The following is a 23,217-nucleotide window of genomic DNA, read 5'->3' on the forward strand; positions in this document are numbered from 1 at the left end:
AATATCTCTTAATATATATCAGAATAAAAAAATTAAGTCCCCTGATGAAAGTTAAGATAAAAAAGGAAAAATTAGACCTAATAGTGATCATAATATTACCACGGTTGTGTTAAAAAGCAGGAGCCAAAAACACACTTATGTGTTTATTCTGAATACTTAAATACGGCGTGGAATGTTCTGTAGATAGTAAGTGCACTCAATATGTTTACAGAACTATCTTTAATTGCAATATAGCCCTAGATGTATTTTTCTACCCATATGAAACTCAACCCCATATGATAAAATCACAAAGATAAGGAAGTGTCACCTGTAAAACAATCCCTGAATTAGTACGTAGAGCCAAATCTGGCTCTCTAACATGTGAGTGAATCCTAAATATTTTTTTTTACTGCAACTAATTGAATTCATTACACTTCACTATATATTTGATTCTTTCTTTGCTTCTCTATATGTAAAACAACACAAAGGTATTTTAATTCTGCATCACTTTCCTTGATAAAAGTTCAATAGGAAACCAGAAGAGATTGCTATTCAGATAACCACCTGTAACATCAAGACCAAAGCTCACTTCTTAGGGGTGCTGCGCAGGGATTCTCAGGCTAATTAAATCCCTGATTTAATTAAACTAAATTTAATTTGCTTTCTTAATCCAATTAAAGCATTTAAAGCATTAAAGTATTTTGCAGATCATTTCTGTTCATAAGTAAATTATTTGCCTAAGATCTTTTTAGATGTGAAATCTTTCATACGTATTATATTCCAAAGCTGTAATTTAACCTTAAACTAAGAAATACATTAAAACTCTCATTAGCAATGGAATTCTAGAATTAATATCTCTTAATATACTGATCTCAGGGTTCTCGATTTTTTTAAAGTGGCAAGTGCTCCATTAGCCATCCTGTGACAATGTTGCATATTTTCTGTTTATATTGTGATAACTATATACAATGGGGGTTATGTCATATTCGCATTCACCGTTGCGCCAGTTTCGGGTCCATGTATATGGCTGAAGGATCCTATCAGATACTAGAGCTAGGGATGAGTTTTTCTCCTTTTATATATTATTATTATTATTATTATTATTATTGGCATCAATATAGCGCCAACATACTCAGCAGCACTTTATAATATTATAAAAGTGGGAAATTTAACAATAAATAAGACCATTACAAAATGCTATTGGGACAATAGGTAGATAAGGATCCAACTCAAACAAGCTTACAATCTAGAGGAGGTGCAATAGGAAGGGCATTTACATATACTTTATTTAAAAGGACACTATAGTCACCAGGACAGCTTAATGTAGTTGTTCTGGTGAGTATCGTTAGTCCCTACAGGTATTTTCATATAAAGTTTATTTTGCTGCCTAGGGACATCTCTAGTAGCAGTCGCTCAGACGGGCTTCAGTATTATTATATATATAGTATTACCAGTTTAATTGTGTCTTCTGTGTCACAGCTGGTATTAGCTGTCCCTCTGTTTGTGAATGAGGGAGCCTGGTTGGTATTATATTAAAGTGTCGCTATAGATATATCTTCACAAATGCCTTTTTTACCAAATACCTTGTGCCTCTATTGATTAAAGCCTCTGCGGTTTTGGACATTCCTTGGTCCTGTAATAGATGGGTCAGTGGACTTCAGGATTCCTTGCCCACCTTATATACATTACCATTCATAGACCTGGGTTCTGGATTTTCAGTTTTTGTTTTAGACAGGACCAATGACAGAATCCTCTCTGTTAATGTAGAGACCCTGGGGACACTTTTTAAAATCATTTTGTTTATTTACTTATTGATTTGTTTATTTCAGTGATTATTGCCAACTGTTAGGCACATTAACTGATGGCTCAGCAGCAAGGTATTCAGTTAAAAAACATGTGAATCCCAAACCTTAGCCTTCAATGGGCTAAGCCATGGCAGAATTCCATATGCACAATATATAATGTAATTAAGTATCTGCCTACCTCTTTTACTTTTAATTTTTTTAAGTAAATAAAAAATCCCCTCACCATCTGCCCCACTCCAGGAGATCAGTTTATTTTATAAAAAATATACATTCAGCCTTCAAAGTTACTCTCACTCCAAGTCTGCCACTTCTCATGGGAGAGTCCCTGACATTAAAACACATTAACGCAACATGCTCATTTGTGATAAATTGTCTCGTACAGAAATCCCTTACTTCAAAGGCCTTGTCTCTCCTCAGAAGGGTCTTGGCAATTCATCTCATCCCCATAATTAACGCAGCAGTTGTCTTGTTTCCAAGCTCTGTGTATCTAGCAGCTTTGAAGTATGTAACTAGCAAAGAATCCCTACCTGTAAGAGGCAGAGAACTCGCACGCACCGTAGAGCAGACGTGAACACACAGCAAATAATATCGCACACACACTGTGCATTTTAATGGGCTATAACTTACCAGCAGCGAGATTTCATGTGAGCTGCAGAAACTACTCATGAAACATTTTAGGCAACCGACTGGTAGTATCGTATTTTTTACTGTGTGATTTAATGTCTCTGCATGCACAAAACCTTTCAGGACCTATTGGTTATTCCTCCTGATTGGTTTCCCTAATGTTTCCTAACTAGTGGGAGGAAGATAACGTCAACAAGAAGTAACTAGTGTACGTTGATTGTCTGCGCATCTAGCATCCAAAACACACAAATGGCCCCCTCTTTAATAAAAATTAAAAAAATTAATTCTCTGTGGTTCTCAATGACGTCAAATGTCCAGTAATTCGTCTGAATATTTGGTGCAAGAATTTAGGAGAATGTACAAATGAATGTACAAATGCTCCCACCCCCTCCCTCACCTTGAGATACAATGGCATCGCTGGATACTATAACGCTGGACACAAACCCGCTGGCCCATATATTAAAGAACCAGAGGATGCCCAAATTCTGCTTGATTTCTCATGTAATGCTTGTATTCAATGGATTGGATTCAGTATTTCCCTATGAGAAGCATTTGATTGGTTTAGCCTTTTTTTTCTTTTTTTTACAGGTTAACAGAGGGAAGGATCCTGAATATTAGTATGGGCTAGGACACTATAGCATTAGGAATACATATTTGTATTTCTAAAACTACAAGTGTTCCATTAAACACTAGGAGATTTACTATAGAACCTTGATCCAAACCATAGGAGTCTCTAGGTCTGATGATTGCAGTGCCGGGTCATATAATGTATACTTCCTACTTTGCCGTCCTACGAAGCGGGACTCCCATGGGAGGGGTATAAGTGGGATCGCCAGTGATGCAGTTTGTGTCACTGGTTCTGTCCAAATGGTGTGGACCAGTCTCCTTCTAGCTAGTATCAGCTTACAACATATTAAATCACGTTTACTTTTTCTGTATCATAAAAAATCCTAGCCTATGAGTGTCTTGTGTTGGGCCATGTCCATAACATTACTAATTAACAGAACTCTTAAACTATTTTTTTTCGAGAGCCAGTAATAAACCTGCTCCCAGCGGTGGGGCTAGATTTATCTCGGAAGTCCATTTGAATATAAAAAAAGAAATGCATGGAAACTTAACACATTTGCGAGAAGGCACTATTTGTTTTATAACAAATACATAGTTTGACTTGCATGGCGATGCTAAATAACTTAGAATGACAGACACATATATCATTTTATTCAGAGACAGAGTTTTGATGGAAAGGATGGATGGGTAGAGAATGTCTAGATACGTCCCGAGATGGATGTAGATAGAAAGAGAGAGAGATTAATTGACGTATATTCCATAGCAAAGCTGATAAAATGCTGCACTTGTTCAGTTTCAAAAATGAATGGAGAATTGAATCAAAGCCTGTGGCAAAACAGTCTCGACAAAACGTGTCCGAAATGAGCTTTACATAGCTGGAATTTACAGCAGGACTGCTATTCGGGAACCGCTGAAATCCAGAAATATGCATAACTTGGAGTAATGAACCCAAAAGCCCTGAGCAACAGAAACAAAGTAATATGGCCTAAAAGGTCAACGTTCATCGTGTTTTCTACATTCAGGAAGCTGTACTCTTAGACAAAGCCAAATAATGCCATCACAATACAATGTCTTCTACTGTTAAATAAACACTGGAGTCATCCAGACCTCTTCATCTCAATGATGTATCTCAATGAAGTGTTCTGGGTGTGGTGGCCTCTAGTTTGAACCGTTTAGTAGACAGCAGAGCTTACATTGCAGGCTGTCTTCTTGTTAGCCACTAGAGGTGCTTCCTCTACAACTACCGAGTTTCATTCGCTCATGTGATGTTCGTATTCAATGGATTGGATTCAGTGCTTCCCTATGAGAAGCATTTAATTGGTTTAGTTATTTTTTTACAGTTTAACAGAGGGAAGGGTCCTTAATATTAGCATGGGCTATGACACTATAGCATTAGGAATACATATTTGTATTTCTAAAATTATAAGTGTTCCATTAAACACTAGAAGATGCACACTGACAAACAAATTAAATACAGGTTTCATGGACACCTGGTGAAGTCTCTTCCATGGTTTTTCCAATCACCAATCATCGTTGAACCTTGATGTAAGTTCTGGAGCTCAGCGTGTAATCTAAATTTCCATCTTCCATCTCTCAAAGAACTGTTTGTTCATCTTTTCAGAGAATGTTTGCTCGGATCTAAAAAAGAAGGCTCTAAATCTCACTTACACTGACTCCATAAACCGTCCGTCTCCCTGTTATTCTCAGTAATTACTCCACGGTAACCCGAGACAGTAAGGTAGTGAACGCGTACAAGAGAAAGCTAAAATAGGCATTTATTTTAATAGACACTAATCACTGTTTTTTTTAATTCACTTAACAGAATCGTGGAGAATAGACAAGAGAATTCTGCAGGAAAATAGCCACGTTGGTAAATGTTTCCAGTTTTCTGCTGTTTTGACCTTAAAATGCACAGTTCTGTTGCAAGTTATCAACAATTTCAGCTTTAGTGCACAAAAGACTATTTCTTAATGTCTGTGTTTCAACGTAACTAATTTCACCCAAATTGCCAGCCTTCACTTGCCTTCAGCACATTCTCAATCTTTATTTGTAATTTTGTATCCTACGCATTTCAAGCCTTCTTATACTTTGCTGTTCTTTACTACCTCTGCTGCTAGGCTACTCCACACATCTACAACTTTTTATATATCAAAGCATATTTTGCCACCCAGGCCATTTTGTCTCAATGAAGTGATCTGGGTTCAGTGTGATTATGGACCTTCAGTCTAAAGTATTGCGATTTTGTAAAAACGGCAATGTTTTGAAGGGTTAAACGTGCCTCTAGTTGCTGTCTGACTAACTGCCGTTAGAGGCACTTGTGCTGCAATGGCGAAGTTTCCCTCAATAATAAACGGCCATGAGAACCTTGAACGTCATCAAATACAGCTTATGAATTCAATGTTTCTGTATGAGAAGCATTTGATTGGACTGTTTGTAAGGGTAAGTTTGATTATTTTGATCCTTTCTCTTTATGTCTTTAATATCTCTAAAAAGAAGACTTAATAGACTTTAAATGTGAAAACAAAATAGGACAAGAGTCGTCTTTGTTATCCACCCCGCCTGAGATGTGGAGATGACTGAAAATGTTTTTGTAATTAAGTGGCTTGTAACAAGAATTATTGTAACTGTGCATATATTTTTTATATATTGCTTGATGCTAAATTCTCAAAGAATAATTACAGAATCTTGCAACAGGAACCCGTTTTTTTTTTTAACAGGAATTTGACACATAAATGCAGACAGTAAGGGTTTATTCACTAAACTCAGAATTGTAGAGAATTAAAAACCATATTGCAAAACTGAGGCTAACATTGTCACACTGTGACTATAACTGAGACTTTCTCCAGGCCGTTTATTCCCCAACCACAAATGATGTTGTAAATGAGCATCTTCTACCATGGAAACACTTTTATACACAAATCCAGGATATATGCCCATGTATTATATATATATATATATCTGTGATTTGGCAGGTCAGTCTACCGGTAATAAATACTACAGCAGAACTTATTTTACTATTAGTTTTCTTCAATAGGAACAAAAGACTTCCACACTTAAAAATACCTTTTATTTTTAATGCTTAACATTAAAATATTGTACAATGAGAACAAGTCTTTTGCACAGCCCCCGTGTTTATGTGTAATTTTGAAAGACAGAGACACCCCCAGAGGGGCGCAGAACTGCTGAGATAATGGAGGAGGCTGAAAATAGCTGGATATTATTCGGCACATAATACCAGTGACTGATTTTTCACTTCCTTCAGAAAAGGAAAGGGATACCAGGGGGCATCTGTATTACCCAAGAGTTCTCGTCAAGGATGTGTGGGGTACATAGATAGAAGTCCGCTCTGTAAATCACCAAACCTTGTCTGATGGCCCGTACATTGTAACACTAGCTGTTGGTACCATATGGCACTTCAGTTATTTTAAACCACAATTCTCATCATTTTAACGCCCAATTTAAAAAAAAGGATGAAAAGGATTGTAATTCTCTAGCCACAAACAGCAAAGTGTTACCCAAGTTGGAATGGTGCCTGGGGCCATTAGAAGCAGGTGAAGGACTGATCACAGGATCAATGCTAAACTGCGTAATTATACTGGGCTGACTATAGGGTGTATCTGGGGTGAGGTTCAGCCATATAATCTGGTGGAGTTGCTCTTCAAGCTGCATACTTTTTCTGCTTGCTCCCTAGGCAGCCAATTTTAGTGTGCACCAAAGCATTCACGACTGGTATATGTTTTGGGTCAAAATATTGATGAGCAATTTGTTGAAGCTTGCTACCCAGGGTTTTATGTGGCAACCTGACCCTTTTACGGGCTTGGAGATTTGAGAATGACAGTTCATTTTTAAGCTGTGTCAAGTGTAAACCCCACTCCACGGCAATCTATCTACAATTTATCATTTATAAGGACCTGTCTAACTGTAGACTGGTGGTCATACTCAGTTACTCACCAAAAATATAAATATATAAATATTTTAGACTATTTATGTATTCATTTATATGTTTAAATAAATATTACTATGTAATGATATATGATATATGAATGTTAACATTAGTGATATGCTTGAAACTATAATGTCAACAATAGTAGCTAACTATACTTAGTTTACAAATTTTGGGTGATCAGATTGGGAGTGAAGTGAACTTCATACTTCGATAAAATTTCAAACTTCGATAAAACCTTCAAACTGCGATAAAACCTTCAAACTGCGATAAAACCTTCTTGATTAGACTGTTGTCTTATTGGCAGTGAGAGGGATAACAAATCCACTACCAAACATGGACTCTCCAGCTTGGTCAATATAACTAAAAGTATGCTAAATCATGGCTGTCCAACTTCCATCTAGTTCCAGCACCATGTATACTACATAATCCCTGTGAAGATGTCACAAAACCCATGTGCATGACCCAGGGTGTGTAAACCTCTGGACAGCTTGAGGCAGTTGTCTATCAATGATAACAGCAGGAGAGATGGTATCCATTCCATTAAAACAGCTGGAGAAATGGTTCTCCATCCCATGACAACAAATAAGAGAGATGGTTCCCCATTCCATGGCAACAGCGGTAGAGATGACTGTCCATCCCATGATAATAGCTGGAGAGATGGTTGTCCATCCCATGATAACAGCTGGTGAGATGGTTGTCCATCCCATGACAACTGCAGCAGAGAAGCAAGTTGACCAACTTAATGCTAAGCACTTATTGAAGCTTGTACTAATATGCCTTTTCAAGATATTAAGGTATCAGTCGCCTACTATTTTAACACTCCAAAGTAAGTATATTTTACCTTTCATTCTTCCACATCCTCCTTCTCACCATAAACCAAGTTTCTAATTTGATTGTCTTCAAGTGATTTAATCTGACCTCACAGGACAGACCACAAGCACTATTATTTTGTCCAGCCAGGCTCCATTTTTTCTTTGTCTAGAACCTGTTCATCTTCCTCTGTAACATAAATTCCCTTATTTGATTCTGATTTCTCACAGTCGTCTGATTTTTCCTAGGGAAGTCAACCTTATAATTAGGTCAGCTTCTGTGCAATTTATGTCATACCCTTGCAATTGCCTTTATTTTGCAAACTCACTTTGCCATGTCTGAGACATAAAAGGGACTGTAAACTCTCTCTTCTCTTTGCGTGAGAAATATATAAGATTAAGCCTTTTTTTCACACACCTTCTGGTAGTTCCATGTTTAAATACATCTATAATTGTTATATTGGAGTGCTTTTGATATAAGTGTAATAGAATCTGGAATACTTAGAGCAAAATGCGTCACTTTGCCCAGAGAGGTGGCATTTGATTATTGATTGCCCTGAGAGCACCTTATTGCCTGTTTGTGTCATGCAAACGTAAACTATGACTTTCGGGGTAGGAATTCTGGGTGGTGGTGGTGGGGGCGATAAATAGCATATGAGATGAGTTGCTTTTGTGTGCTGTGCTTAAAGTGTCTGACAATACGGTTTGCACTCGCAAGCTCTTTGGAGTCATTGTGCCTGTGTTGTTGTACTGTGCTGTATACAATGGCCGCACTATAAAAATCCTTGGAAATCTTAATAAAGACTTGGAGATGATATGGTGACTGTGCTGCCGTTATTACATTGCCTTCATCATTGTGGTTACAGATCACAATCACATTTTAAGTTTCTCCCAAAATCCAAATGTTCTTAAGCAATCTCTCCCTTATGCCCGATAATAGACAAAACATGAGATCCTTATTGTTTTCTTATTTTCCACTAATTTGTAATTTTTTATATTGAAAGCTAATCATATCTCATTGTTTGGATTTAGAAAATTCCCTCACTTGTTTACCCTTAACCTTTCTTACTCTTCCACTGCAGGAGAAAGACATCGTAAACTCTCTTATTTGATTGGACGGTGTCTGTGGAAGATTAGATAGACCATCATTCTCTCTCTGTTCGTAGTAGGTGGTGGTTGACGTCTCCCGCACACGTCTATGAGAGAGAGAATGTAGAAAGGATTTGTTATACTTGTAGGTATTAAAGAGAAATCTCTGCAGAAACTTCTCAAGTTTATCTTGTAACAGATTTATGTTTGGAAAGGCCAGTCCATCCGCATGTTTCATGGACGAAGGATGTCCAGATTCTGGGTTGCCTTGGGGGTAATTGTGAGCTAGGGTAAGATCCATAGATAATGTTTTTACCACCACCAAGGAATAGAGTCAGGTTGTGGGCTGTTAGCACCACCATGTCTGTATCTTAGCAAGCAAAATCTTCAAATACACCATGATGTGTATAGTGCCGATGGTGGTTAGGAAGCATTGTGGTGGCATAAGCTCCCTCTGGATGCCTTCCCCGGACTTCAATAGAACTCTAAAAAAGAAATAGTGAAAGTTCATGAGAGTTTTGTTTTCTTTGTTAGATTTAGTTCTATGCTTTTCTGCATCCTCTAATCTAGTGTATGCATATATTTCCTTGTCCTAAGCATTATCTGTTCAAGACAAGGTTGTTCTCTAGTCTTCCTAATTCATACAGCTATGAAATTAAACCTATGTTTAACATTACAGAGCATTTAACGACTACAGTCTGTAATACACAAGACGTAGGCCCTGGTGTTACTGTAAGTTCACTTTTCAAAAACAGATACAACAATACATGAACAAAGTGTCGGATTCACTGATTGGTGCTTGACAGATCCATGAACATGCTAACAATAAGGTATTTTTCAATGACTGTATCTTAACCATCTTTTTATGGAGCCTTCTGTTTCTATTGAGATATTCACTTCTCTATGTGTGTGGTATGTCTCAGCTCTCCTGTAGCACGCTCAGCCATATCAACTGGATCTACCATACCTGATCCTTGAGATCATCCATCACAAGTGTTGAAATGTTCTCCGTTGGTTTCTTTACCGGAGATGATTTTCGCCTAAAAACGCGGTTAACTTTATTTCGTATCAGCTGTCGGCGAGAAAAGATGAGAAAGCTTTATTTTATTTTTCGATTTTACTTGGAAACAGGAGAGCTCTCAGACAATTTGTCATTTTAGACTTTGAACAAAATATATTGTGTGATCAACACAAGATATACAAATAACATAGTGCAGGAGAAAAGGAAAGGGAAGAATCACCATGACATTGGATTGTTACACCTACAGTACTGTTGTAAAACAAAACATAATTAAAGCTAATTATCGCATGTGTTTCGCAGCACACAAGTTTTCTCCATAATGAAGACAATTGATACTTATTCGGATGAAACATTTATTGATTTTTATTTAGATATTTTTTTGTGTTCTGTTTAATATTGACATATAGATACTTGCCTCATACAGGTAATCAAGAATTTCCAAAATGGTAAGAAAACTGGCACCAATGAACAGACCCATCTGGCCCCCGATATCTCCTAAAAAAACAAAGAAATAGAGAACAACGACACATTGGATAAAATCTCAAATGAACCGAAAGCAAATATAGAGATTCGTTATATGTAGGGTTACGAAAATTTACTGAAATAATTAAAGCTCAAAACTGTATTTAGCCTGCTACTTATTATGTATTTATTGACTATCTAGAATGGAAATATAACACAGATTATGGGCTTAGTGGACTTTGATTTCTTTTTACCTCTGTATTTATGGCACCGTTATAGCGCCTGCACTTTATATTTTATCATGAAGATAAATTCATTATGAAAAACTCATAAGGACTGTAGTGGAATTGAAATTTAACTGTGACTATTTTGAGTTATGGACTAGATAATTTTGATAAAATTTTACAATTGACAGAGTTGTCATGTCACATCTTGCCATTTGGCATCCGCCACCACTATCAATGGCTGACAGTGGCAGAACTAAAGTAGATAGGGCCCTGATGCAAGATTTGTTTTGATGTATGTTTTTTGTGTGGAGTGTGTGTGTGTGTGAATGTAGGGGTTTATTTGTGTGCAGGGTTGTTTGCTTTTTGTGTACTGTTGCCCTTTGAAACCAGTGCATTACTTGTGTGTAGTGTTTGCCTTTGAATGTAGGGGAGTGTCTGTATATAGTGTTGACATCTGAATGCAGGGGTGTATTTGTGTGTAGTTTTGGTGTTTGAAAAACCTAGATGTATGCACATACTGATACACACACACACACACACACACACATGCAGATACAGACACACAAATACACACGCAGATACACAGACACACAGTAACACATATACAGATACTCTACAAACACTGACACACATTCAGATACCCACATACACAGGTACAGACATACAGATACACAGACACACAGGTGCACCCACTGACACGCATGAAAATACACACTGACACACATACAGACACACATGCAGTTACACAGACAAAGACATATACATACAGACACAGAGATACATACACAGACACAGAGACACCCATACAGACACACATGCAGATACACAGACACACATGTAAAATGTAAAATTTTCTTGCCACCCTCCTGTTTAATTTTGGATGCAGGAGGGTGACTTCCCCAGGGTTCAGTCTGCTGGCTGAGGCTGTTGGGCGTCAGAGGCTCTCCCAGTCTACTCTCCACTCCTCTCTATCCTCTCCCTCCCATGCAGCTCGGTGTTATCTGGAAGGAAGTGACCATCTTTCACTTCCTTCCAGGCTGCCATGATTAAATGGGCCTGGTCGCACTGTTAAACAGACACAGTGCATAGCAGGGCCCCAAAGACAGAGCCCTAAGTGCATGGACCACCCAATGGGCCATATTGAATTGTGTACCATTTCTCTTGACGAGAAAATGGAATAGAATATGCACAACATATATGCACAGCATTTTAATTGGCGAAGGCTCAGAAAGTCGGAATATATAAAGACTACTTTTAGAACACACTGCTCAGATGGAATAGATTATGAACCCCCAGAAGACCAATTTTCAGAACACATTGATACATTGTCCCTGTAGACTCCGTACAGTATTGTTACAATCCGTCTCTCACCAAGCAGACTGGCCAAGTCATACGCTTTCTTTTGTTCTATTGTCTCATAGTTCAGAGCTTCAAAGAAGATGTCCAGGACCAGAAAGTTTTCTCTGTTGGTGGAGAAGAAGGTAAAAGAAAGAGAAAGCTGTTTAATTTGCAGCAGAGAGGACATTTCGAGAAATCTCTCCTTAATGTAAACATAGATTCCAAACCTGGCATCACTTGGCACTAGTTTTATTCTGAGATCACATTCGTAAACAAACAAACAAATAAATAAATAAAAAGAATAAAAAAAAAAAGAACAGAATCATTTGCTCACATATCGTAATAAAATATGAAATACAACTTTCCACAGTGCTTTGATATAGTGATGTTAAAAAACGAACAACAAGACCTTTGCTGGTTTTCTCTAAGGGTGTAACTGCATCCCGAGGAGGATGATCCAGGGGTAGGCAGCCTTCGGCACTCCAGCTGTTGTGGACTGCATTGCCCATAATGCTCTTACTGCCGTAATGCTGGCCAAGCATCATGGAAGATGTATCCCACAACATCTGGAGTGCCAAAGGTTGCTTATCCCAATCTATCAGGGTTATAGACTTGGCCTGGAGAAAGCTTTCCCAATGTGCCTTTTTGCACCTATACGTTCCCAATAATCCTAACAGATCTGTTTATATTTTCCTCGTTTACCTGATGTAGGACGCGTCCTTGTTGTATTTTCGAGCCAGGTAGGTGGCAGATCCCTTGTTGGGGATTCGAACCATGGAGATCTCCTTGCCGTAGCGAGTTAGGTTGCAGGGAGTGGAGCAGGTGCATTTGTCACTGGTATCATCTGCTACGGAGTCTGTTGAACGACACACAGGTGAGTGTCAAGAAAAAAAAAATCAGCTAATGACTCTCAGCCAATAAGCCATCCTTACACTGCAGGCCTTATCTCAGGAGAACTTAGGGAAGCGCCTAAGTAGGAACCATAATCACTGGAGATCACTATAGTGGTTATGGTGCTTGGAGTGATTCTTTAATTTTAGGGGGCAACAAACAGGCTCCTTGAAACAGTACAGTCTTTGTACTTAAAATAATGCAAATAAATAAATATAAAAAACAGCAAGGTTTGCATCCTAGTGCACTGGGCTTTGTTCAAACTAAATAGTGGCTCACACGGTTTAGCCATTCATGGCCTTACATTGTTTCCAATGGGAGTTGAGTATATCCCATAAACCCTTGCTAAGCCTGCTGTTTAGAGTACACCTCGGATAATTGGGTATAATGAGTATGTGAAGACATGACATAAATCATACCTAAGGCGTGATCGGCGCAGGCAATGTACAGGTTTGGAGAACAGATTGTTTCATTACCTGCAGTGGAAAAAAAAAAAGATTTATTAGATTAATGCAAGAAATATGTGTTTGATTTCTTTTTATTTCAGTAATGTTACCTTACCCCCATAGTGCGCAAATTGGTAGGGTGTGCACCCAGGGATGGTAATATAGATATATATATATATATTTTTTTACTAGATAAAGTATCAATATTTTTGGATAAACTCTTAAAATGATTTAATATTTTGAGAAATATCTTAATAATTTTTTGTTTTCATAAAAGTTATATATTTTTTTGACATGTTAATAATTTTGAATTTTTTTTTTTTTTTTTAAGTTTATCCCCAAAAATGTGAAATCGTTTGAAAAGCTTATCCAAGTTATAAAATCGAGGCCCAAGTCTTGTATTTGCAGTTTTCACTGTTTAGTGGATAAACCCTGATTTATTTCAAATTCTGCCCATTTTTCACTTAATATTGTATGTACTATTCTTATGGACTTTGCTGGGATAAACCCATGTACTCAGCGTGCCAATTTCTGTATCAGTATATGTGTGTGTACCCAGGCTTCCCAGAACCACAATCATTTCCTGCATATGTTTTACAACCATGCTGATGGTCAGTACATGAAAAGTGCTGACGTATACTACGTTAAATAAAAAATGCTGCGGGAATGAAACCAGTGCAGTAATCAAGCCATTTCCTTCGAGATCCATTCTTGATTAAGTAATCAATTTCTCTTCATCATCACATTGGGATCTATTCTTCAAACTCCCAATTTGTAGCAAGCTAAAAACCCCAAACCAAATTTAAGCAAAAATGACAGGCCAGTAAAAAACCTCCAACTTAACGATAGTCACAGCTTGACTGTTTTAGCCTTAATTCTGTCATTTGGATTTGAATTTGCTACATTTCAGTGAACAGCCCTGATTGATTTAATTTATACAGAAATACATGGACCTCCTGGCCATAAATAGCCAGACATTCCATTCTTCGGAAATGAGAGATTACCCATTAGGTTTATTTCGTCTCGGGCCTGGGTGCAGTGGTCCTTTCATTTTAACCCTTCAATGTAAAATACCACAGTTTTGTAGAAAGTGCGATGTTTATCATGCATGGTTAAATCTACCGCTAGAGGTGCTTCCACAGCAACACTGCAGCTCTTAGGAAAGCATTGAATTTAAAGGGACACTATAGTTGCCAGTACAACCACAGTTTAATGTAGTTGTTTTGGTGCCTATAGCCTGTCCCTGCAGGAATTTTAATGTAAACACTGCCTTTTCCTAGGAAATACAGTGTTTATAGCTGCCTAGGGACACATTCATTGGCACTCCCTCAGACAGTAACTGGATGTGCTTCCTGGGGCAGTGTTGCACAACGTGCAGCACTGACATTCAGCATCTTTACACTCTACATCAGGGCTGTCCAACCTGTGCCCCCCCCAGATGTTGCTGAACTACAACTCTTATGATTCCCTGGCTATCTGTTTATATGAAAGAATCATGGGAGTTGTAGTTCAGCAACATCTGGGGGGCCGCAGGTTGGACAGGCATGCTCTACATGGAGGTGCTAAAGGTTCCCCATAGAGATCAATGCATCTCTATGAGGAGATGCTGATTGGCCCAGCGCAGCAATTTGCAGCAAGTTTGATGATCTCAGCCAAAGGGGTGGAGCAGGGGCGGGGCCAGCCACGACAGGACACGCGCGGCGCACGAAAAATGTGAGTAAATCACCTTTTTCACCAAGGCAAGTTAGACCGGGGACTAAACAGTACCCAATGTTCTGCTATGAGGATTATTAGATTGGACCATCTGCGAGAGAGCTGGATGATGTTGCAAGAGGCAGAAAGGCAGGCAGCACCGAGGGCATCTTGGTGCTTGAGAAAAGGTAAGTCAAAACTTTTTTTATTTCAGGTTTTTACTGAAAACAGGGAGTGAGGGGACTTAACACTAATCCATAACCAGGACACTGTAGCATTAGGAAAGCAGGTTTGTACAGTGTTCCTTTATGTTGCACCGGCCACGAATCCCTCTAAATATCACAGGTACGTGGTACCGCACCTTACCTGGCATGTGTACCATGCGACAGTTGCATTTTCTCAGCACGGCTTCCTTCTCGCACTGTAGACGACAAGCCGAAATGCTGTATGTGCTATAACCCGGCAAAAACTGCTCCCGTGGCATGCTGGCTCTGCAGTTACCCCACGGCTGGGGCAAATATGTCAACTGTAAAAATAAGGAAACAAAGAAGCACGTGAGGTTATTGTGATAAAAAACATACAAAACCCACCCCTTCATTGAGGTCTATTCACTAAATACAAATCTGTGGTGAATTGAAAACCGTATTTCAAAATGTATTAAAAAAAACCCCAGCAGATTAGGGAAAATCATCCAACTCTTCCATGTTCACAGCTTGGCTATTATAGTCTCCATTTTACAATCCAGCTTTTAAATCGCTGCAGGTCAATGTTTAGTGAAAGAAACCCTCTAGAAAAATTAGTTTCCTCAAAATTTGCTGAAAGGATTATTATATTTAAAAAAAAAATGTTTTTGGGGTGACAGTTGTCCTTTAAGTTTGAAGTTCACCGTGAGATCTCACTTTCGTAAATAGCTCTGTGTGTGTTTTGAGAACAGGTCTGTGCTCGGTTGGTCTAGGAATATCTTTCTATGGATATTTCTATGGATACACAGGTACTCACTCTCTGCTCCTGGCAAGAGACAAATGTCTGGAATCCTGGGGACACCCCAAATCCAAGCTGGTGGATGTAGGGGGGCTCGTCCTGACTGTGGATCTGAACCCTGATTCCAGCCTCAAACGAGGTTTCATCTGAAAAGCAAAGAGACAGCACCAGCTGTGGTCAGAAATCTGTCTGTTACTGTTTTTTTTTTTCTTCCATTATGGGTTTTATTTAATGCACCAAGACTATCTCTAGATAATTAGCAATGTTCTAATTTTTTTTTTTATCACTGGTCAATCTCCTAAAGTATTAAATTATTCACCACTAATAACACTCAGACAACGAGTAACCGTAAATATATTAAACCTTCTATTGCTGGATCATCTGTGGCTTCCCGTTAATCTGGACTAATGCTTCTAAGCCTTTTCTAAGTCATGTCTCACAAGTAACCGGACACTTTACATTAAAGATGCTATTTAAAGGCAAATGTTTTACCCCCAATATAATCAGTTTTGGAAAATCACTGGTTGTGTCAGACGTGAGTGTGGGGTAAATAAAAAAAGTGAGAAATATGCTGCACAGAAAGTAAAAAAATAATAATACAAAAAGTTTTCAATTTCTGTACCCCATATTTCTGTTTTATTATTTATTTACAATTACCACCCCATCCCCCACTCCCCCCTTTTCCCTTTTTTATGACTGTTTTATCATCAAGCTCACTTTTGTTTTTCATTTTTCAAGGTCATCTGTGTTAGTTATTGTAAGTTTCATTATCTGCTCTATATATAACTAGTATAAGACTAAATTCCGGTATTAGACCGTGTCTAGGTTGGTCTGCATCTCAGAATCAGGTCTCTATATGAACTCATATCGGTCTGTATCTCAGAATCAGGTCTCTATATAAACTCATATCGGTCTGTATCTCAGAATCAGGTCTCTTATGAATTTATATTGGTCTGTATCTCAGAATCAGGTCTCTATATGAACTCATATCGGTCTGTATCTCAGACTCAGGTCTCTATATGAACTCATATCAGTCTGTATCTCAGAATCAGGTCTCTATATGAACTCATATCGGTCTGTATCTCAGAATCAGGTCTCTATATGAATTTATATCGGTCTGTATCTCAGATTCAGGTCTCTATATGAATTTATATCGGTCTGTATCTCAGAATCAGGTCTCTATATGAACATTTATCGGTCTGTATTAGAGGATCAGGTCTCTATATGAACTCATTTCGGTCTGTATCTCAGAATCAGGTCTCTATATGAACTCATATCGGTCTGTATCTCAGAATCAGGTCTCTATATGAATTTATATCGGTCTGTATCTCAGAATCAGGTCTCTATATGAACTCATATTGGTCTGTATCTCAGAATCAGGTCTCTATATGAACTCATATCGGTCTGTACCTCAGAATCAGGTCTCTATATGAATTTATATCGGTCGTTATCTCAGAATCAGGTCTCTATATTACATAGTTACATAGTTACATAGCTGAAAAGAGACTTGCGTCCATCAAGTTCAGCCTTCCTCACACCTGTTTTTTGCTGTTGATCCAAAAGGCAAAAAAACCCCAAAAAAAAACAAAAACAAAACCCAGTTTGAAGCACAATTTTGCAACAAGCTAGGACAAAAAAATTCCTTCTTGACCCCAGAATGGCAGTCAGATTTATCCTTGAATCAAGCCATGGGCGTAGGAACCGGGGGGGATGGGGGGGACGTATCCCCCCCAGCAAATCATGCGGGGGGGACAGGTAATGGGGAAATCCCCCCCAGCTCCGCCGGCCCCCCTTTTGCTGCAGCCGCCCGAGCGCTCTGCAGAGAGCCTCAGGCGGCTGCAGCTCTGCCCGGGCTGGTGCGTCCATGAGGGCGCACCGCCCGGGCGCAGCCAGAGGAGAGGGGCTGACAGGAGGGAAGCGCTCAGCGCTCCCTCCTGTCACTCCCTCAATGTAGCGTGGCCGAGCGCGGTATAGTCCGCCGGTACAGGGAGCATCTGTCTCCTGTACCCGGCCGGACTAAAAGGAAGTGAACACTGAGTGTGCACTTCCTGTTAGTCCGCCGGATACAGGAAACAAAAGCTCCCTGTACCCGCGGACAGTACACAGCTCGGCCACGCTACAACACAGGTAGGGGAGGGGGGAAGAAAGAAACAGGGAGGGAGGGGAGGGGGGAGATAAAGAAACAGGGAGGGGGGGGGGAGATAAAGAAACAGGGAGGGGGGGAGATAAAGAAACAGGGAGGGGGGGAGATAAAGAAACAGGGAGGGGGGGAGATAAAGAAACAGGGAGGGGGGAGATAAAGAAACAGGGAGGGGGGAGATAAAGAAACAGGGAGGGGGGAGATAAAGAAACAGGGAGGGGGGGAGATAAAGAAACAGGGAGGGGGGAGATAAAGAAACAGGGAGGGGGGGGAGATAAAGAAACAGGGAGGGGGGAGATAAAGAAACAGGGAGGGGGGGAGATAAAGAAACAGGGAGGGGGGGAGATAAAGAAACAGGGAGGGGGGGAGATAAAGAAACAGGGAGGGGGGAGATAAAGAAACAGGGAGGGAGGGGGAATAAAGAAACAGGGAGGGAGGGGGGGATAAAGAAACAGGGAGGGAGGGGGGAAGAAAGAAACAGGGAGGGGGGATAAAGAAACAGGGAGGGAGGGGGGATAAAGAAACAGGGAGGGAGGGGGTAAAGAAACAGGGAGGTGGGATAAAGAAACAGGGAGGGAGGGGGGGAAGAAAGAAACAGGGAGGAGGGGGGATAAAGAAACAGGGAGGGGGGATAAAGAAACAGGTAGGGAGGGGGGATAAAGAAACAGGGAGGGGGGTGATAAAGAAACAGGGAGGGAGGGGGGGATAAAGAAACAGGGAGGGAGGGGGGATAAAGAAACAGGGAGGGAGGGGGGAAGAAAGAAACAGGGAGGGGGGATAAAGAAACAGGGAGGGGGGATAAAGAAACAGGGAGGGGGGATAAAGAAACAGGGAGAGGGGATAAAGAAACAGGGAGAGGGGATAAAGAAACAGGGAGGGGGGATAAAGAAACAGGGAGGGGGGATAAAGAAACAGGGAGGGGGGGATAAAGAAACAGGGAGGGAGGGGGGGATAAAGAAACAGGGAGGGAGGAGGGGAAGAAAGAAACAGGGAGGGGGGATAAAGTAACAGGGAGGGGGGATAAAGAAACAGGGAGGGGGGATAAAGAAACAGGGAGGGGGGATAAAGAAACAGGGAGGGGGGGATAAAGAAACAGGGAGGGAGGAGGGGGATAAAGAAACAGGGAGGGAGGGGGGAAGAAAGAAACAGGGAGGAGGGGGGATAAAGAAACAGGGAGGGGGGTAAAGAAACAGGGAGGGAGGAGGGGGTAAAGAAACAGGGAGGGAGGGGGGATAAAGAAACAGGGAGGGAGGGGGGATAAAGAAACAGGGAGGGAGGGGGGGAAGAAACAGGGAGGGGGTGGGGAAAGAAACAGGGAGGGGGGGAAGAAACAGGGAGGGGGGAAAGAAACAGGGAGGGGGGGAGAGAGGGGGAGAGAGTGACAAGGGAGGGGGAGAAAGAGTGACAAGGGAGGGGGAGAAAGAGTGACGAGGGAGGGAGGGAGGGGGAGAAGGAGTGACGAGGGAGGGAGGGAGGGGGAGAAGGAGTGACGAGGGAGGGAGGGAGGGGGAGAAAGAGTGACGAGGGAGGGAGGGAGGGGGAGAAAGAGTGACGAGGGAGGGAGGGAGGGAGGGGGAGAAAGAGAGTGACGAGGGAGAGAGATTGACACACAATCATGCCACCCTTACACACACAGAAACACACAATTCATCCTTACACACACTCGATGCACCCCGTGCACACACACACACAATCACACAATCATGCAATCCTTACACACACAGAAACACACAATGCATTCCTTACACACACTCAATGCACCCCGTACACACACTCAATGCACCCCTTACAGACGCACACACTGCATCCCGTACATACACAGAAACACACCTTGCAGCCCTTACACATACAAACACAGATTCACACAATGCATTCCTTACACACATATCAGGACATCCCCTACACACTCCACCCCCTGTGAACAAACTCATTGGTGGAACGTGAAGGTGGACCCTGGGACCCAGACCTTGAGCTGTGTAAAGGGCCCCCCAAAAATGGAGCTGCTTTCCGTTCTCACAGAACATTGATTTTTGGGACCAGTTACAAACAGCCTCCAGAGAGCCTGTTCTACACCAGACCAGTGGAGCCAGACGGCAGCTAGAGCCCATCACCATCCTCATCTGGTTGTAAGTAGGCAATCTAGTATATTATTCGTGGCACTAATCTCTAATTTACCTCACATTAAAGAAACACTATAGTCCCCAGAAGCACTGCAGCTTAATGTAGTGGTTCTGGTGTCTATAGCCTGTCCCTGCAGGCCTTTTAATGTAAACACGGCGGCACTCCAGCACTGGCGTTAGTTAACATGGCAGAAAAATAATTGGAAAGGGTTAGGGGGGCTACTAATAAGGATAGGGGGAGAGGGGTAGGTAGAAAAATAATTGGAAGGGTTTAGGGGGGCTACTAATATGGATGGGAGGAGGGGGGAGGTAGAAAAATTATTGGAAGGGGTTAGGGGAGTACTAATATGAATGGAAGAGGTAGGGTGGGTTCTAATATGCATGGAAGGGGTTAGGGGGTACTAATATGCATGGAAGTGGTTAGGGGGTACTAATATGCATGGAAGGGGTACGGGGTTAATATGCGCGGAAGGGGTAGGTGGTGTTCTTTTGTGCATGGAAGGGGTAGGGGTGGTTCTAATATTCATGGGAAGGGTAGGGGTGGTTCTAATCAGGAGGATCCCGGCGCTGTATCTGGGTAAGTAAAACCCCTTCCTTGTAGTGACCCTTTAATGTTATTATTTAATCATTTATATAGCGACTGCAAATTCCGTAGCGCTGTACAATGGGATAAACAACTCCTAGTTTTAGAATATACCCGGCGAGTAAAAATGCTATCCCCCCCAGATTTTTTTGGGTTCCTACGCCCATGAATCAAGCACATATTACCCTACATTGAAAGATTATATCCTTGAATATTCTGTCTTTGCAAGTATGCATCTAGTAGCTGTTTGAACATCTGTATGGACTCTGATAAAACCACTTCTTCAGGCAGAGAATTCCACATCCTGATTGTTCTTACAGTAAAAAAACCTTTCCTTTGCCTTAGACGAAATCTTCTTTCTTCCAGTCTAAACGCATGGCCTCGTGTCCTATGTAAAGTCCGGTTTGTGAATAGATTTCCACACAATGGTTTGTATAAATATATGAACATTTATCGGTCTGTATCATAGTATCAGGTCTCTATATGAACGTATATCGGTCTGTATCATAGTATCAGGTCTCTATATGAACGTATATCGGTCTGTATCATAGTATTAGGTCTCTATATGAACGTATATCGGTCTATATCATAGTATCGGGTCTCTATATGAACTTATATTGGTTTGTATCATAGTATCATTTGAGTAGCTCAGAATCTCATTTCAAGGTCTATATGTGAATTCTGCTACATCGATTTAGGTAGGTATGTACTTACTGGTCTCTCTCCAGATTGGCAGGTACTCTTCCTGCTGAATGTCCAACATTATCTCCAGTCCATTCCCCATTCCTCCTTGTCTGGTCACCTTTGGGTGTTCCTTGTCAGCGTTGAAGGTGTAACATTTGCCGTACCTCGTGTATACCTGTTAAAATAAAACCATAACAATTTTCGTTAGCAGGGAGTTCATTTCTCAGGCGGACTTAACCCTTACTTGTTACTAAACCAAAATATTGAGAAAAGAGATTTGAGGTGTCACAATTTTCAACGTAGAGCAATGTGGGCAAAATTAGAGATTTTTTTTTTATCTCTTTTTATATTTTTCAATCCAATAACTCATCAAAACATGATCTGCCGTTACTTTTTCTGGGAGAAAATTATGTTCTTTCCTCAACATTTTCAAAATGTTGCTTTTATAATGTGGACACATTAGTAAAATAATGTAAATAAAAGACAAGAGTCCATTTTGTCAGTTTGATGATAACCAAGGGCCCAACATCCAGCTAAACATTATCCCAGCTCGGAGTGTTTTCAATATGACAAGGAGCTAGCATTTTTTTAAAGGATGCTATTTTTATCCTCCCTGAATTAATCAATGAGGCCAGAAAACTATGTATACACTGTGTTTATTTTTGAAGTTAGCAATATGACCTTTTTGGTTAATAACATAAATCAATAGAGAAGAGGTTTTATTTTTTTTATTTTCAAAGCTTCGGCTGCCCCTATCAAAGGGAATTTAATAACAGGAAGCTTTTGATTCTTATGATAGAGTTTCTATTCTATTGATTAGTGTGATTTTCTTTTAAATTCAAATTTAAACTCGAGGAAGAGAGAGAGAGATGTAACACACATACAGCTGGAGACTAGCACAGTAACAGTTAACATACGGCCTGGCAGCCATATCTGATTACAACTCCTATGAAGCTGAGCCAGCAGAAATGGGGAAGAGTCTACACTAGTGTGCCATGACTGGCCGAGAGATGACACATTATTGTGAAACATTTCGGGTAAATCTGTGTGTGTTTGATAATCTAGGCTAAAGGAAAAATTGACAAAAACAACATTTGAATAGGAGGTTATCGGCAATTTAAGTGCCAGAAGGGTGAACAAGTTATCGCTTGTACGTTGTCAGTCACAGGGTTAATTCTTTGTGTTATTACACCCTTTTGCTTGGCAGTTCATTAAATATTATTTTTAGACACGTCACTAATAAACTATCTATAGATGCATATATTTTGGACAGCATGGAACTCATTATACAATAATGAGTTCCCGTGTATACAACGCTCAGGTAAATACACATTTATAAAATGCAGCATTGTAACAGTTGGGTGGGAATTGTGTCTTCACAGAATTGTAAGATACTTACTGCAAATACTGGGAGTTATGTAAAAAAGGCCATTCTATGTAAACGTTTGAATGGTGGAACAAACACCAAGAGGATTCCCATAGTTTCCATAGTGATTGCTCAACTTTTGGACATTTGCCCCAGAATTGCTCTTTGCCACTAAGCCTCAGCGTATAAATTTAAAGTAACCTATTGGCTGAGGGTGATAAGAGCTCAGAGACATTAATCAATGTGCCTACTTCACACCTTAAACAAACAAAACAAAAAACAGCAAAGGCTTTATTTACGAAACAGTGAGTCATGGAAACGTGATGTAAGTTGATATTTTTGAAATTTAGGACAAAGTAGCAAGGTTTTTAAACTCAATGAGATTGAGAATTTCTCGATGGCTATTATTGCCTCTGTGTTGTAGCTTGTTGGTTAACTCACTGTTTA

General features: G+C 40.2%; 1 protein-coding gene across 1 annotated transcript in view; it reads right to left on the bottom strand.

Annotated features, from left to right (window-relative positions):
- Positions 1 to 6,043: 6,043 nt before the first annotated feature.
- ASIC4 (acid sensing ion channel subunit family member 4) overlaps positions 6,044 to 23,217 on the bottom strand; it is a 231,368-nt gene continuing 214,194 nt past the window's right edge. The window contains exons 2-11 of the mRNA XM_063429303.1: positions 21,435 to 21,579; positions 15,896 to 16,023; positions 15,263 to 15,422; positions 13,178 to 13,234; positions 12,570 to 12,723; positions 11,901 to 11,992; positions 10,256 to 10,335; positions 9,787 to 9,891; positions 7,195 to 9,304; positions 6,044 to 7,156 (exon numbers count right to left, since the gene is read on the bottom strand). Of these exons, the coding sequence (XP_063285373.1) occupies positions 9,191 to 9,304; positions 9,787 to 9,891; positions 10,256 to 10,335; positions 11,901 to 11,992; positions 12,570 to 12,723; positions 13,178 to 13,234; positions 15,263 to 15,422; positions 15,896 to 16,023; positions 21,435 to 21,579 (1,035 nt within the window). The 3' untranslated portion in view covers positions 6,044 to 7,156; positions 7,195 to 9,190. The remainder of the gene's footprint in view (positions 7,157 to 7,194; positions 9,305 to 9,786; positions 9,892 to 10,255; positions 10,336 to 11,900; positions 11,993 to 12,569; positions 12,724 to 13,177; positions 13,235 to 15,262; positions 15,423 to 15,895; positions 16,024 to 21,434; positions 21,580 to 23,217) is intronic.

Source organism: Pelobates fuscus, chromosome 8 (genome assembly GCF_036172605.1).
Source record: "Pelobates fuscus isolate aPelFus1 chromosome 8, aPelFus1.pri, whole genome shotgun sequence".
Lineage (NCBI taxonomy): Eukaryota > Metazoa > Chordata > Amphibia > Anura > Pelobatidae > Pelobates > Pelobates fuscus.